The sequence below is a fragment of the Amblyraja radiata genome, chromosome 14 (assembly GCF_010909765.2).
Source record: "Amblyraja radiata isolate CabotCenter1 chromosome 14, sAmbRad1.1.pri, whole genome shotgun sequence".
NCBI classification, from domain to species: Eukaryota; Metazoa; Chordata; class Chondrichthyes; order Rajiformes; family Rajidae; genus Amblyraja; species Amblyraja radiata.
This window is the reverse complement of record NC_045969.1, coordinates 44448380-44463428: the sequence shown is the minus strand read 5'-3', so window position 1 is coordinate 44463428 and position 15049 is coordinate 44448380. Positions and strand designations below refer to the sequence as shown.

Genomic DNA, 15049 nt, shown 5'->3' with positions numbered 1-15049 from the left:
GACACAATAGCTAGCTAACTGCACTGGGACCCTATGGTTTTGCTCACTAGGAGTTGGATGCTGAACTGGAAGAGAAGAGAGGAGACCTGATGGCAGTGTACAGACAAGCGCAGGGCCTGTCAAAGAGTGGAGCTGCCAAGGCACTGGAGTTGCAGGTTCTCCAGCTCAACAAACGCTGGAATCACATTGAGAGCATATTTGCTCAATATCGAAGATTGAACTATACACCAATTGTGAGTTTCCCAAAGCAAGCTTTAATCATTTGCTTGCACTGTTTACTAAAATGGGCCATGCATAAAGAAAGCATTTTAAAAATTGGCTTTGTTGTGTTTGCTTGGAAGCAAATGCAGCCCTTAGACATTCTGTCAGGTGCTCCTGCTTTGCAAAAATGTCCCCCCTAATAAACTAATCAAGGACTGAAAAGAAAACTATTCAGAAGCTAAAATATAAAATTTCCAACTTTCTGGTTCAACTCCAAGGTAAAATACATGATTCATTTTTAATTTGCTTCATTTTTCATGGCATCCAAAATCTGAGCAGCATGTTTGCAGACTGACTTGATGCAGCAATCAGTGACACAATTATTTAAACACTGGTCATTTCAAAGGTTCATTCCATGCAACTTTTTTTATTTGAATGAATGGTTTTTATTTGGAATATAGAAATTACTAACCTTAGAACTCTTGCTAATCCTCACTTTTTAAATAAATCACATATTATACATGTGGGCTTCCCTACTTGATTTACGGGACCTGCAGATCTGGTCCTTGGTTGTTCACCTGATACGATAAATCAGTCCAAATGGAGAGGAGCATTTCCTTATCAATAGACAATAGGTGCAGGAGTATGCCATTTGGCCCTTCGAGCCAGCACCGCCATTCAATGTGATCATGGCTGATCATCCCCAATCAGTACCCCGTTCCTGCCATCTCCCCATATCCCCTGACTCCGCTATTTTTAAGAGCCCTATCTAGCTCTCTCTTGAAAGCATCCAGAGAACCTGCCTCCACTGCCCTCTGAGACAGAGAATTCCACAGACTCACCACTCTCTGTGAGAAAAAGTGTTTCCTCGTCTCCGTTCTAAATGGCTTACTCCTTATTCTTAAACTGTGGCCCCTGGTTCTGGACTCCCCCAACATCAGGAACATGTTTCCTGCCTCTAGCATGTTCAAGCCCTTAACAATCTTATATCATTCAAAGTTCATCAGAGTTCAATATTTATTCTCTCTGACTTCCCTGATGATATTTGTGTAATAGAGTAATATTAGAGTAATATTTGTGCACCGTGAGTACTTGGTGTTGAGAGTTTAAGAAAGTTTAAGCAAGTAATAATGATTTTGTTTCTTTTAAAATGTGTTTCACTGACATTTCATTCAGAATGAAGTCAAATGCTGATGCTTCCAACTGGAGTGTTCTTCAAGAATGCAACTTAACTGATTCAATATGAGTGTCAGGTCTGTTTTTGATAGATTGTTGAGTTCAACAATGCTGTTGACTTCTACAAGTAGTTCCAGTGTCTGACATTAATAAGCAAGTCTATGCTCTCCATTATCGAAGCATATAAAAGTGTTTAATCCACATTTTAAAATTAACTCAGTTTCTTTCTGAAATATTAGACTTGATAACCTCTAACTGACTGATTGAAGGCCAATTAGTATAAGGCCTTACTTGAATTAAACAGATGGGCTGTGGACATCAAACAGCATGAATGCCGAACTGACTCTGATATGAGCAAGCAATGGAGAGGGTTCGAAGTGAAGTATTAAACTATTTATGTGCTGCAAGGAGGTATGCTCAAGAAACTTGCTATATTATTTTTTTGGAGTGGTCCATTTTAAGTATTGCTAGAAAAGTCACTCAAGATGGTGCAACTGAGCATCATTTGAGTTGAGTTCAGTTTATTGTCATGTGTACCGAGGTACAGTGAAAAGTTTTAGTTGCGTGCTAACCGCGGAAGGACAATATATGATTACCATCGAGCTATTCACAGTGTACAGATGCATGATCAAGGGAATAAAGTGAATAACGTTTAGTGCCAGATAAAGCCAAAGATAAAGGTAGAGCAACATGTATCGCGCTTTCCTGTTTCATGCATGAGTTTGAGCCTGTGTACAACAAGTATTAGGATCAACATTAAATGTTCCTGATGCCTTGTTCATATAGCCTAGAAATAATGTAACAGTCAATCTCTACGTGAGATTATACACAATATCTCCACGTAAGATTACACACAAATTGCTTCCATAGCCTCCATTTCAACCAAAAGAACTGGTAAAACATTGCATTATTTCTCCTTCTTTGCCTTTTTCATGTGATCTCAGATGCATTGTAATAACTTTGGTGAAGGAAGGCTGAGAACCACTTTATTTATAGAGCAGATTAAATTAATTAAGATGCATTATTTTATAGATCATCGAAGAACATACCGTAACAGTTATAACAAAACTTATAATGAAAGGAGCAAAAGGGGTGTCAAATGGGGTAGTTGAGGACGGAGTTAAAGAGAAAGAGAGTAAAGGGATGGTTAATGACCCCAGAATTAACGGGAAAGGAAGCTCACAAAGGGATAGGAGAGTATGGCCAAGTGTAATAGGGATCGATGTGAAAGGTGAGATGCGTAAGGAATTAAAAGTATTGTATATAAATGCGCGAAGTATAAGAAGTAAAGTAGATGAGCTTGAGGCTCAGCTAGAGGTTGGTAGATATGACATTGTGGGGATTACTGAGACATGGCTGCAGGAGGATCGGGCCTGGGAACTTAATATTCAGGGTTATACAACCTATAGAAAGGACAGGCAGGTGGGCAGAGGAGGGGAGGTAGCTTTGCTGGTGAGGGATGGAATTCAGTCCCATGCGAGGGAAGACATTGGGACTGACGAGGTAGATTCACTGTGGATTGAGTTGAGGAATTGTAAAGGCAAGAAGACACTAATTGGTGTTATCTACAGACCCCCAAATTGTAGCCCGGATGTAGGGTGTCAGTTGCAGCAGGAGTTAAAACTGGCATGCAACAAAGGTAATGCCACTGTGGTGATGGGGGATTTCAATATGCAGGTAGACTGGGAAAATCAGGTTGGTTCAGGACCCAAAGAAAGAGAGTTTGTAGAATGCCTCCGAGATGGATTCTGAGAGCAGCTTGTAATGGAGCCAACCAGAGAAAAGGCAATTCTGGATTAAGTGTTGTCCAATGAACCAGATATGATAAGTGAACTCGAGGTAAAGGAACCGCTTGGAATTAGTGATCATAATATGATTAGTTTTAATCTGCAATTTGAGAAGGAGAAGGTTAAATTGGAAGTGTGAGTGATGCAGTTGAACAAAGGGGACTATGAAGGCATGAGAGGGGAGCTGGCCAAAGTAGACTGGAAAGGGATCCCAGCAGGAATGACGGTGGAACAGCAATGGCAGAAATTTCTGAGCATAATCCGGAAGACGCAGGATCATTTCATTCCAAAAAGGAAGAAGTTGGAGTTGGAGGCAACCGTGGCTGACAAGAGAAGTTAGGGATAGAATAAAACTAAAAGAAAAGATGTATAACACAGCAAAGAGTAGCCGGAAGCCAGAGGATAGGGAAACTTTCATAGGACAACAGAAGGAAACAAAACGGGCAATACGGGCTGAAAAGATGAAGTACGAAGGGAAGTTGGCGGCCAGGAATATAAAGAAGGACAGTAAAAGCTTCTTTAGTTATGTTAAGGGAAAAAGAGTAGCAAAGTCAAATATTAGTCCCTTGAAGGCAGACACGGGTGAAATTATTATGGGCAACAAGGAAATGGCAGGAGAGTTGAATAGGTACTTCGGATCTGTCTTCATTAAGGAAGACACAAACAATCTCCCAGATGTACTGGAGGACAGAGGATCTAAGGGGGTAGAGGAACTGAATGAAATTATCATTAGGTGAGAAATAGTATTGGGTAGGCTAATGGGACTGGAGGATGATAAATCTCCTGGACCTGATGGTCTGCATCCCAGGGTCCTCAGGGAGGTGGACGCATTGATGATCATTTTCCAATGTTCAATATATTCAGGATCAGTTCCTGTGGATTGGAGGATAGCTAATGTTATCCCACTGTGACAAGTAAAATGGATGAAGAGGTGCCAGTGGATGTAGTGTATCTAGACTTTCAGAAAGCCTTTGATAAGGTCCTGCACTTGAGACTGGTGACTAAAATTAGAGCACATGGTATTGGGGGTAGGGTGTTGACATGGATAGAACATTGGTTGGCAGACCGGAAGCAAAGAGTCGGAGTGAACGGGTCCTTTTCAGAATGGCAGGCAGTGGCGAGTGGAGTGCCGCAAGGCTCGGTGTTGGGGCCGCAACTGTTTACCGTATATATTAATGATTTGGAAGAGGGAATTAGGAGCAACACTAGCAAGTTTGCGGATGACACAAAGCTGGGTGGCAGTGTGAACTGTGAAGAGGATGTTAGGAGGTTGCAGGGTGACCTGGACAGGTTGAGTGAGTGGGCAGATGCGTGGCAGATGCAGTATAATATAGATAAATGTGAGGTTATCCACTTTGGCGGCAAAAAACAAGAGGGCAGATTATTATCTCTATGGGGTTAGGTTAGGTAAGGGGGAGGTACAGCGAGACCTGGGTGTCCTTGTACACCAGCCACTGAAAGTTGGCGTGCAGGTACAGCAGGCAGTGAAGAAAGCTAATGGAATGTTGGCCTTCATAACAAGAGGATTTCAGTATAGGAGTAAGGAGGTTCTTCTGCAGTTGTATAGGGCTCTGGTGAGACCATATCTGGCGTATTGTGTACAGTTTTGGTCTCCTAATTTGAGGAAGGACATCCTTGTGATTGAGGCAGTGCAGCGTAGGTTCACGAGATTGATCTCTGGGATGGCGGGACTGTCATATTAGGAAAGATTGAAAAGACTAGGCTTGTATTCACTGGAGTTTAGAAGGATGAGGGGGATCTTATAGAAACATAAAATTATAAAAGGACTGGACAAGCTAGATGCAGGAAAAATGTTCCCAATGTTGGGCGAGTCCAGAACCAGGGGCCACAGTCTTAGAATAAAGGGGAGGTCATTTACGACTAAGGTGAGAAAAAACGTTTTCATCCAGAGAGTTGTGAATTTATAGAATTCCCTGCCACAGAGGGCAGTGGAGGCCAAGTCACTGGATGGATTTAAGAGAGTTAGGTAGAGCACTAGGGGCTAGTGGAGGCAAGGGATATGGGGAGAAGGCAGGCACGGGTTATTGATAGGGGATGATCAGCCATGATCACAATGAATGGCAGTGCTGGCTCGAAGGGCCGAATGGCCTCCTGCTGCACCTATTTTCCATGTTTCTATGTAAAATGTAGATGCCACTTCAAGAACAATAGCAGCAACCCATTCCTCACTTTTGCTGTGGGTATGTGGGTTATACTTCTTTCTAGTCAACCTTTGATTATGATCTCAGATGAACAACTTTCTTTTCATTTAGCCAGACGTCCCACTAGCCCACCACCACCACCTGAGCACAGACACAACAAATGACATATTTACGTTGAAACTCCCCTCACCTTTTTGTGTCTCCCTCCAACTACTCTGCCTTGCTCTCATCTCTCCGTACCTTTGTAATCTTGTCCGCCTCTACCATTTTCCCCAACGTAAAATTTCCACTTATCTGATCTCCCTTGCACCCACTTCGACCATCATTCCATCTGACCTTTCTCTACTGAGGTTTTATTGTATGGATTTTCCTCCCAAAAGCATTCACCACCCACTTCCAGAATACCTGTTTATAACTAATTTCTAAGACAAACATTTAATCATCTTTCCAAAATTACTTTCCTTTGCTTGGCATACAATTCCCTCACAACATAGTGAATTGCCTTGAGACCCCCCCCCCCCCCAATTAAAGGAATAAAGTAATGCAAATTATGTTCCATGAACTGGTTGCTCTTTAAGCAAGTTCCCAGCACTTGCGGTTAATGAACTAAATCCAACTTGGGTTTCATTACAAATGATACAATTAGCAATGGTTAGTGCTTTGATTCTTATTTAGCATTCGGTTTCCTACTGTGTGACATATGGAATAATACAGAGACCCTCCATTGTGAATCGTTTGCTCGTATAAATGTCACAATATCAAATACCTGCTGTTTTATATATTTTTTGCCTCGCATTCATTAAATGGAGAAGCTATTTAGTGCAAGCTGAAGTGATATATTCATGACACTAATTTAAAGAATCATTAACTAGATATCACATTGCAGGCAAGACTGAAGAACAGTCTGACAATGGGTCCCAACCCAAAACAGTGTCTGCCCATTTCCCTCCGGAGATCCACTCATTTCCTCCAGCAGTTTGTTTCTTTGCTCAGATCCAAGCAGCTGCAGTCTCTTGTGTCCCCAAGAACCTGGATGTCACTCCACAGATGCTGCCTCACCCGCTGAGTTTCTCCAGCATTTTTGTCTACCTTCGATTTTCCAGCATCTGCAGTTCTTTCTTAAACCTGGACATTCCTTTGGCTTTGGGATAGGACCTGACCTGAAAAGAATAATAAATGTAATAAATGTAAACCATGGCTCTGCAAGAGACTGGTGATGCTGGAATTTACACTTTAGAGGTACAGCACAATAACAGGCCCTTTGGCCCCCCGAGTACATGCTGACCAGCGATGACCATACACTAGCCTTAGCCTACACACCAGGGACCATTTACAATTTTTCTTGAAGCCAAATAAACTACAAACCTGTACATCTTTGGAGTATGGGAGAAAACCTGACTCTCACAGTCACACGGAGAACGTACAAACTCCATACAGACAGCACCTGTAGTCGGGATCATACCCGGGTCTCTGGTGTTGTAAGGCAGCAACTCCACCGCTGCGCCACTGTGCTGTCCTAGCTTGAGCATAAGTGCCAGAGGACCTCAGCGGGTCAGATTCTATCTGGGGAGGGACTGGAGGGAATGGGCAGGCGGCATTTGGGTCAGGACTGATTGTAGTCATACAGCACCTAAACAGACCCCTCGACCCAGCTTGCCCATGCCGACCATGATGCCCCATCTACACTAGTCTCACCTGCCTGTGTTTGACCCGTATCCCTCTAAACCTTTCTGATCCATGTACCTGTCAAAATGTATTTTAAATATTGTTATACTTTCTGCCTCAATTACCTTCTCTGACAGCTCAATCCATATACCCACCACCTTCTGTGTGAAAAGGTTGTCCCTCAGATTCCTAATAAACTTTTCCCCTCTCAGCTTAAACCTATGTCCTCTGGTTCTTGATTACCTTACTCTGGGTAAAGGACCATGCATCTGTAGACCTTATCTATTCCCCTCATGATCTTATACACCTCTATGGAGTCACAGATGGAGCAGCAGGACACCAGACGTCTGTGGCAGGGGCCTACGGACAGTAACCAACTACCGGAGCACCCCCCCCCCCTCATCCGCAAGTGCTGGCTGATGACCTGAACTCCTTTTACGCTCGTTTCGAGACGGGCAACATCACCCCAGGTCTGCCGACTAACGACAATACCGTCAGCGGGCTGGCTACCGAAGCTGAAGGGAGGAATGTGCACACATTCTCGTTGTCCGAGCACGACGTGAGGAGGGCTCTGGCACGGGTGAACACGAGGAAAGCTGCAGGCCCTGATGGCATCTCGGGGCGACTACTCAAGTCCTGTGCTACGCAGCTAGCTGCGGTGCTCACTACAATATTCAACCTCTCCCTGGACAAGTCCGTGGTCAAGATGGGGGGAAATACATCGAAGTCCCTCACCCTGAGCACAGGATCCCCCCCAGGGTTGCGTCCTCAGCCCCCTACTGTACTCCCTGTACACACATGACTGTGTGGCTAGGTTCAGCTCCAACTCGATAATCAAATTTGCTGATGACACTGTGGTGGTGGGCCTAATCTCGGACAACGATGAGAAGGCCTACCGGGAGGAGGTGGTTGATCTGGCACTCTGGTGTCAGGACAACAGCCTCCTCTTGAACATCAAAAAAAACTAAGGAGCTGATCGTGGACTTTAGGAGGGCACATCATCCGAGGACGTACACACCATTGAGGATAAATGGGGATACTGTGGATAGGGTGAGCTGTTTTAAATACCTGGGAGTCCACATCTCTGAGGATATGATATTACTACCTCAGGCAATTGAGGAAATTCAGGGTGTCTCTGAGGATCCTCCAGTGCTTCTACTCAGCGGCTGTGGAAAGCATCTTGTCCGGAAATATCACGATTTGGTTTGGGAACCGCTCTGCCCAGGACAAGAAGGCTCTGCAGAGAGTAGTGTGTTCGGCCGAACGCACTATGGGAACTTCACTTGCCCGTCTGCAGGAACTATACATCAGAAAGTGCAACTCCAGAGCCAATAAGATCATGGGAGAACCCTTCCACCCCTGCAACAGACCATTCCAGCTGCTACGATCAGGCAAACGCCTCCGTTGCCATGCTGTGAGAACGGAGAGGTTGAGAAGGAGTTTCTTCCCAGAGGACATTAGGACTGTAAACTCCTACCTCACCAGGGACTAACTTTACTGTACCACTCTACTGCTTTTTTTAAATTGCTGGGTTTTTATCTTTTTCCTTCCTCCCACACTATGTAATATGTAAAATAATATGTGATTCTGTTCCATTCTGTTTGTAGTTTGTTGGTTTGTTTTTTGCACAAAGTCCGCGAGCATTGCCACTTTTCATTTCACTGCACATCTCGTATGTGTATGTGATGAATAAACTTGACTTGACTTGACTATAAGATCACCTTTCATCCTCCTAGGCTCCAAGGAATATTCTCCTTGCCTGCCCGACCTGTCCCTGTAGCTCAGGGCCTCAAGTCCTGGCAACATCCTTGTAAATCTTCTCTGCACTTTCCTATGGCAGGGTGACCAAAACTGAAGACAATATTCCAAATCTGGCCTCACCAGCACCTTGCACAGCTGTAACAAAACATCTGAACTTCTATACTCAAAACCCTGACTGATGAAGGCCAATATGCCGAAAACTTTCTTGGCCACCTTATCTACCTGCGATGCCACTTTCAAGGAACTATAGACCTGCATTCCTAGATCCCTCTGCTCTACAACACTACGCAGAGCCTTGCCATTTAGTGTGCAGGTCCTGCCCTGGTTTGAGTTCCCTAAATGCAACACCTCACATTTATCTGTATTAAACTTCATTAACAATTCCTCTGCCCATTTTCCCAGCTGATCAAGATGCTGCTGTAACCTTTGATAACCATCTTTGCTGTCAACAATGACACCCACTTTTGTGTTTTCTGCAAACATACTAATCATGCCTTGTATGTACGTTCAAATCATTGATATAAACCACAAGCAGCAATGGGTCTAGCAGTGATCCTTGAAGCATAACATTGATCATAGGCCTCCAGTCTGAAAAACAACCTTCCACCATCATTTCTGCATCCATCCATGAAGCCTATTTTCTATCCAGTCGGCTAGTTCTCCTTGGATCCCAAGCGACCAGAGCAGCCTACCATGCAGAACCTTGTTGAATGCCTTGCTGACATCCACATATACATCATTTACAGCTCTATGCTCATCAACCCTTTTTGATTAAATCTTCAAGAAACTCAATCAGATTCACTATCTCCCATGTACAAATCTGTGCTGACTATCACTAACCAGCTCCTGTCCATTTAAATGCATTTATCTTATCCCCTTGTAGTAAGGGAAAGAAAGCTGGAAAAGAGATTTGGGGGCAGGATAAAACCAGGCAAGTGAAATTGACAGACGTGTGGAGTAAGTGAGAAAGGCTAGAGGTGGAAAGGTGACAATGGGGTGTCATTTAAGGAGAGAGAGAGAGAGTGAAATGTAAAGCCGATAGGAGGGATGTGGGTAAATGGGGATTGGGATGGAAGTGGGGAAGGGAACAGGGTGACTGGGGCTCGTTGGTGGGAGATAGTGGGAAAATAGTGACCCACTGAGAGATCTAGCAGGTCTTGGCGGACGGAGCGTGTGTTCGGCTAAATGGTAGTTTATGCTTTGTTTCAGCAATGTTGAGGAGGACACAGAGGACACTGAATGTAGCAGCCAGGTTGGAAGAGGTGCACATCTCTCATCCGTCTCACCCAGAGGACCTGCTGGGGTCTCAGGATGGAAGTGCGATAGAGAAGTGAGGTCATGTATTACAGATAGGAAGTATAGGGACAGGAGTTACAAGAAAGGAGGTGTTGGGACAGGTGTTACAGCAAGAATGTGTGGGTATAGGTGTTAGAGGAGGTGTAAGGACAGGTGTTACAGCGAGGAGGTGTAGGTACAGGTTAGTTTATTGTCATGTGTACCGAGGTGCAGTGAAACGTTTTGTTGCACACTGACCAGTCTGCAGAAAGACAAACCATGATTACAATCGAGCAATTTACAGTGTATAGATGTATGATAAGGAAATAACATTTAATGCAAGGATAGTCCAAGGCTATTATGGTTAAATTCAGAAATGTTGCTGCAGGAATAGAGATTTGAGAGTATGGAGCAATTGTACTATGTGTCTGTAGATCTGCTTCAGTGGCCAGCACGCAAATGGTCACCTGGGTTGGGTGCCATCTTGTAAATGTAGATACAGAGGAGGTATAGGTATTATTACAGAGAGGAGATGTAGGTACAGGCGTTAGAGGAGGTGTGGATGCAGGTGTTACAAAGAGGAGGTGCGGGTACAGGTGTTGCAGAGAAGAGGTATGAATATAGGTGTTACAGGGAGATGGTGTAGGCACAGGTGTGAGTCAAAAGATGGTGTCGGTACAGGTGTTAATGAGAGGAGGTGTTAATGAGAGGAGGTATAGAGACAGGTGTTAAGGAGAGGAGGTATAGAGACAGGTGTTAATGAGAGGAGGTATAGAGACAGGTGTTAATGAGAGGAGATTTGGGACAGGTGTTACAAGAGAGGACGTGCAGTAACACGTATAACATGAGAAGAGATATAGTAAACCTTGGCTAATTGGAAACACCATCGCCTTGGATCAGATTCGATACCACACACTTGGCACAAAAACAAAGTTGAGGAAGTGCTGTTCTGTCAATGGTCTTTGAGAAAAGATGTCAAACCAGGTTTCTCCATGTTCACCAGGGTGGGTGTATGTAAAACATCTCTTGTCATTGAGTGAGAAGGAGGGGAGTTTTCCCAGTATTTAAGCCAAGAATTGTTCCTTAACTGACATTATTACATATTGTTTGGTCATTCTTTCTTAATGGGACATTAATGTTTGCGAAACTGACTTAATATTTCTCAGTGACTATAGTTAACAGGTACTAATGTAATTCCCACGGGTGACAGAAGGTGCAAACTTTTTTTTGGCTTTTTACTAATTGCTTCCAGAGGTATTAATGGCCAAAATATAATATTGGGTACGATTTTCCATTAGTCATTATTTTAACAAATGAAGGAACTGATTAAATATTAATAGGTTACTCATTGGAATGCAGTAATGGATGGAATATCATGCAATGTACCATATGTTTTTATTTTCACATCATAATTGGGTTTCATTATGAATAAAGGTACTGTTCTCAGTTGATATTTTGTATTAATAGGCTGAACAATGAAAGATTAGCACTTTGATTTCTATTCCTAGCAGTGAGTAATTTTACACAAGTAATTCTAAATGGAAGATGAAATGGTACAATGCAGCTTTTATTTGACATCCAACTAAGCTATGCCACATTACAGTCCACTTTAACCAGAAGGCACTAGTCCTTTTTTTCCCATGCATTAGAAAGAAATGGGAAATTATTTGTTCTACTTGTCTTCAAGATAACTTCGGGTGATAATAAATGTCACCTATCAATATTAAAAGTGGAAGAAACATTTTATGAGAACATTTTAGGATGTAACACCACAATTCCACTTAACTGTCCTTTTAAGAACAGCCAAAGTAATATATTTTCCGGAAAATGGTCATAAATGGATATTTTTTTTTAAGTTGGACTGATTCACTTTTTTACAGTCGTGATTTATTGGTTGTTAAGGCGAAGCAACTGCATGTTGTAATTAAGTTCCCTTTCACAGAATAACTGACTTGTTCAGTGGTGGTGGTGGTGATGAAGTAAAGTGGTGAATCACACGATTAGTGTCTTGCATACACAATTTCAAGAAATGCAAAACAAACTATTTTTGAAATTGTATGTTCGGTTTCTATTAATGAATATTTTCTCCAATTTAAAAAAAAATGTCTATGTTGTTTGTCAAATGGAGGTTAAATAATCGATGCTTCTATTGCACTTTTTAAGTCATCACGTTTTGAAGTGGTAAAGAATGACACATGTCATTATAAATCTTTACTGACTGTTTTGAAATAATTTAGTTGTGTTTCTTTAACAAATCCATCTTCTCCAGCATGGTAACTTTCAAAGAGAGATAGAATGGAAAGGGGAAGATTTAGAAGGCTCAAGGGAAAGCACAAGACTTATTTCACTGCTTTACCAAAGGCATGTTGGGGAAATGGCACCTTTTTAAGTTGTACATCCCTGATTCTTTAGCAGTGATGGCAATTCTATCTGATTTAGGTGTTCTATGTGAAGCATTATTTCTATTCATATGCTTAAAATGTTACTCAATTGTGTACAGCAGGTTAAATTCACAATAAGTATATTAGTAGCACATTGATCAACTGCATTTTAAAATAAACAAGACATTGTTGTGGGTGCCAGTCAAATACTGATTTCTTGTTTCACTTCCACATGCCTTTATTGTTGCACATCTATTTGTACCTTCGCCCTCATGAGCTGCTTAATTTGGTGAGCGAAATATAGATTTCATTTGCTTGGTTTTGATGGTTTCACTAGTAATTCAAACAAGAAAATTAGCTAATGTTGATGAACTATTAGTTTCTCTCCTTTATATTCAGCTGTTAATCATGAAAGAAGATATTTAGAGAGCATAGCAAAGCCGTTTGAATTCTTGGAGGTTAGCCACTCTCGTTTATGAAGGAAAGCTTCACAGATAGCAAGCAGTTCAACGATCTACGACTTTGCAGAGCTGCTGCTTGAAATTACCATCCATCAAGCTCGTGCGTTGTCAGTGGATTTTCCCTTTTCTCGCTGTTAGACTATGAAAGAACAATTTATTGAAAACATTAATGGCCCAAAAGCTTAGATCAGGAAGTCTATGAATCTAAGAATACATGACACTTGCTTTGTGTAAAATAAAATCTCTATTATCAGATTGATTTGTATTCTTCAGAGTAATCATGCATAATCTTTCTTTAGATCAGTATATGAATGAAATTCATAAAATGCATAATAATTTAGTGATGCAGTTATTTGTTTTGTTCATTGCTCTTCTGACAAAAAAAAACACTTACCTCCTGCCTGCACAGTTCCACTGGAAGCTTTGATATCTTGACTAAGTGACCATTATTCATGTAGGTGTGAGGTAGCAGGCTATTTATCAGTCGGACTCAATGGCAGCCCAATCCAGTCCCTTTCCAAGCAAATGCTTTTCCAGGAGAAGTTGGTGATTTGGATATGATACCATCAGAAAAATTCTCTCTTTCAAACACAGCCACTTCTGGTTATCCCACAGTTCCATCAGATAATCATGAGAGGAATAGATTGGGTAGATGCACAAAGTTCCTTGCCCAGAGTAGGTGAATGGAGGACCTAGGTTTAAGGTGAAGAGGAAAAGATTTAATATGAATCTGAGGGGTAACTTTTTCACACCAAGGGTGGTGGATGTATGGAACAAACTGCCAGAGGAGGTAGTTGAGGCAGGGACTATCTTAACATTTAAGAAACAGTTAGACAGGTACATGGATAGGACAGGATTGGAAGGATATGGACCAAACGCAGGCAGGTGGGAAATGTTGGGTGGTGTGGGCAAGTTGGGCTGAAGGGCCTGTTTCCACACTGTATCACTCTGATACAGGAACATGTATTTGAGGCACCACTCTCCCTTTTTCCTCCTTCCATCTCAATCATGAATCTTCACTGCTATTTGAATTCCCTACAGCTTCCAAAACTAAGATCCACCACCTGACCAAAATTAGGGTTTGTATCTGAAGCTTTCAGACATATTATGTTTCAGCTGTCAATATGCAATTATTTTTTCCAGTTTAATTTTGAGATCTGTTCTCTATTTAATTTTACCAGTGTATTCAACTACCTTTCCATCACACACTGCTCACTCAATTTCTCACCAGTATTACTGCCTAAGTTAGAGATGCAATGATCTTCTTTAAGCTATCCCATGTGACCAGTTTAAATGGAAGTAATGAAGGAAATACTGGATATAGACACCAGGATCATTCACACCTCCTAAAATTAAAAGATGTTTGTTCATTACACAGGTGGAATTTCTGCAACAAAATTCCAATAATCCCCCTCAAATGGATCTGTTTCTACATGTTTTCTGTGAGGGATGGATGATCCAGATCCAGTTTGCGTTACTAAAGATTTGGCAGAGACTCTTGGGATGTTGTATGAGAGGGTGGGCAGTTGTAATTCAGCTACTTATGCATAGGTTGTGCCAAGAGTAGGCTTCACGGTCCAAATGATGACTTCTTCTTAAGACTTCCTTAAATTATTAACTCAACTTCTCAGGAGATTCTTTTCTGTCTCCATCTGATTGCCGGCATAAATGTTGCAGGAATTGTTTAATGCATTAAATGGGCTTTTAGACTTGGGCTTTTGTACACTTCATGTTGTTGTATTCATGCTTCAAATTATTAGAAAGCCAATATAAATATTCAGCATTCCATCCTTAGTTTAACTTAAAATATTCTTTGTGCCAACATAAGAGATAATCAGCCAAGTACCCTGGTATATTTACCCAAAATGGAAGCACAGTGATTTAGATTAAGCTATTTGCAAACAGCAGCCATTAAGTGCTATTTGAAAATAAGGGACATGCTATATTTTTGAACCGTCTGAAGTGCATGATAAAATGTAAATCAATGAGCCACATAAGAGTTTTATGCCATTGTGAGCTTTATGTGATGTTGTAGAGATAATAGTTTGTGATTTTCACAAATGCATAACTCATCCCTTGAATTACATGATTTATTCTTCCATCAGAATGATTGTAAATGGAGTATATTGCACTGTTGATGTGAAACTAGAGCTCTTTGAACCACTTTATTCCCAGCATTG

The 15049-nt window shown here is 41.8% G+C and overlaps 1 protein-coding gene across 12 annotated transcripts in view; it reads left to right on the top strand.

Moving 5' to 3' along the window:
• The window catches only part of dmd (dystrophin), a 1663772-nt gene that overhangs the window by 825027 nt on the left and 823696 nt on the right, over positions 1 to 15049 (top strand). For all 12 annotated transcript variants that reach the window (XM_033033201.1, XM_033033203.1, XM_033033205.1 and 9 more), the window contains one exon: positions 51 to 233. In XM_033033201.1, the coding sequence (XP_032889092.1) occupies positions 51 to 233 (183 nt within the window). The remainder of the gene's footprint in view (positions 1 to 50; positions 234 to 15049) is intronic.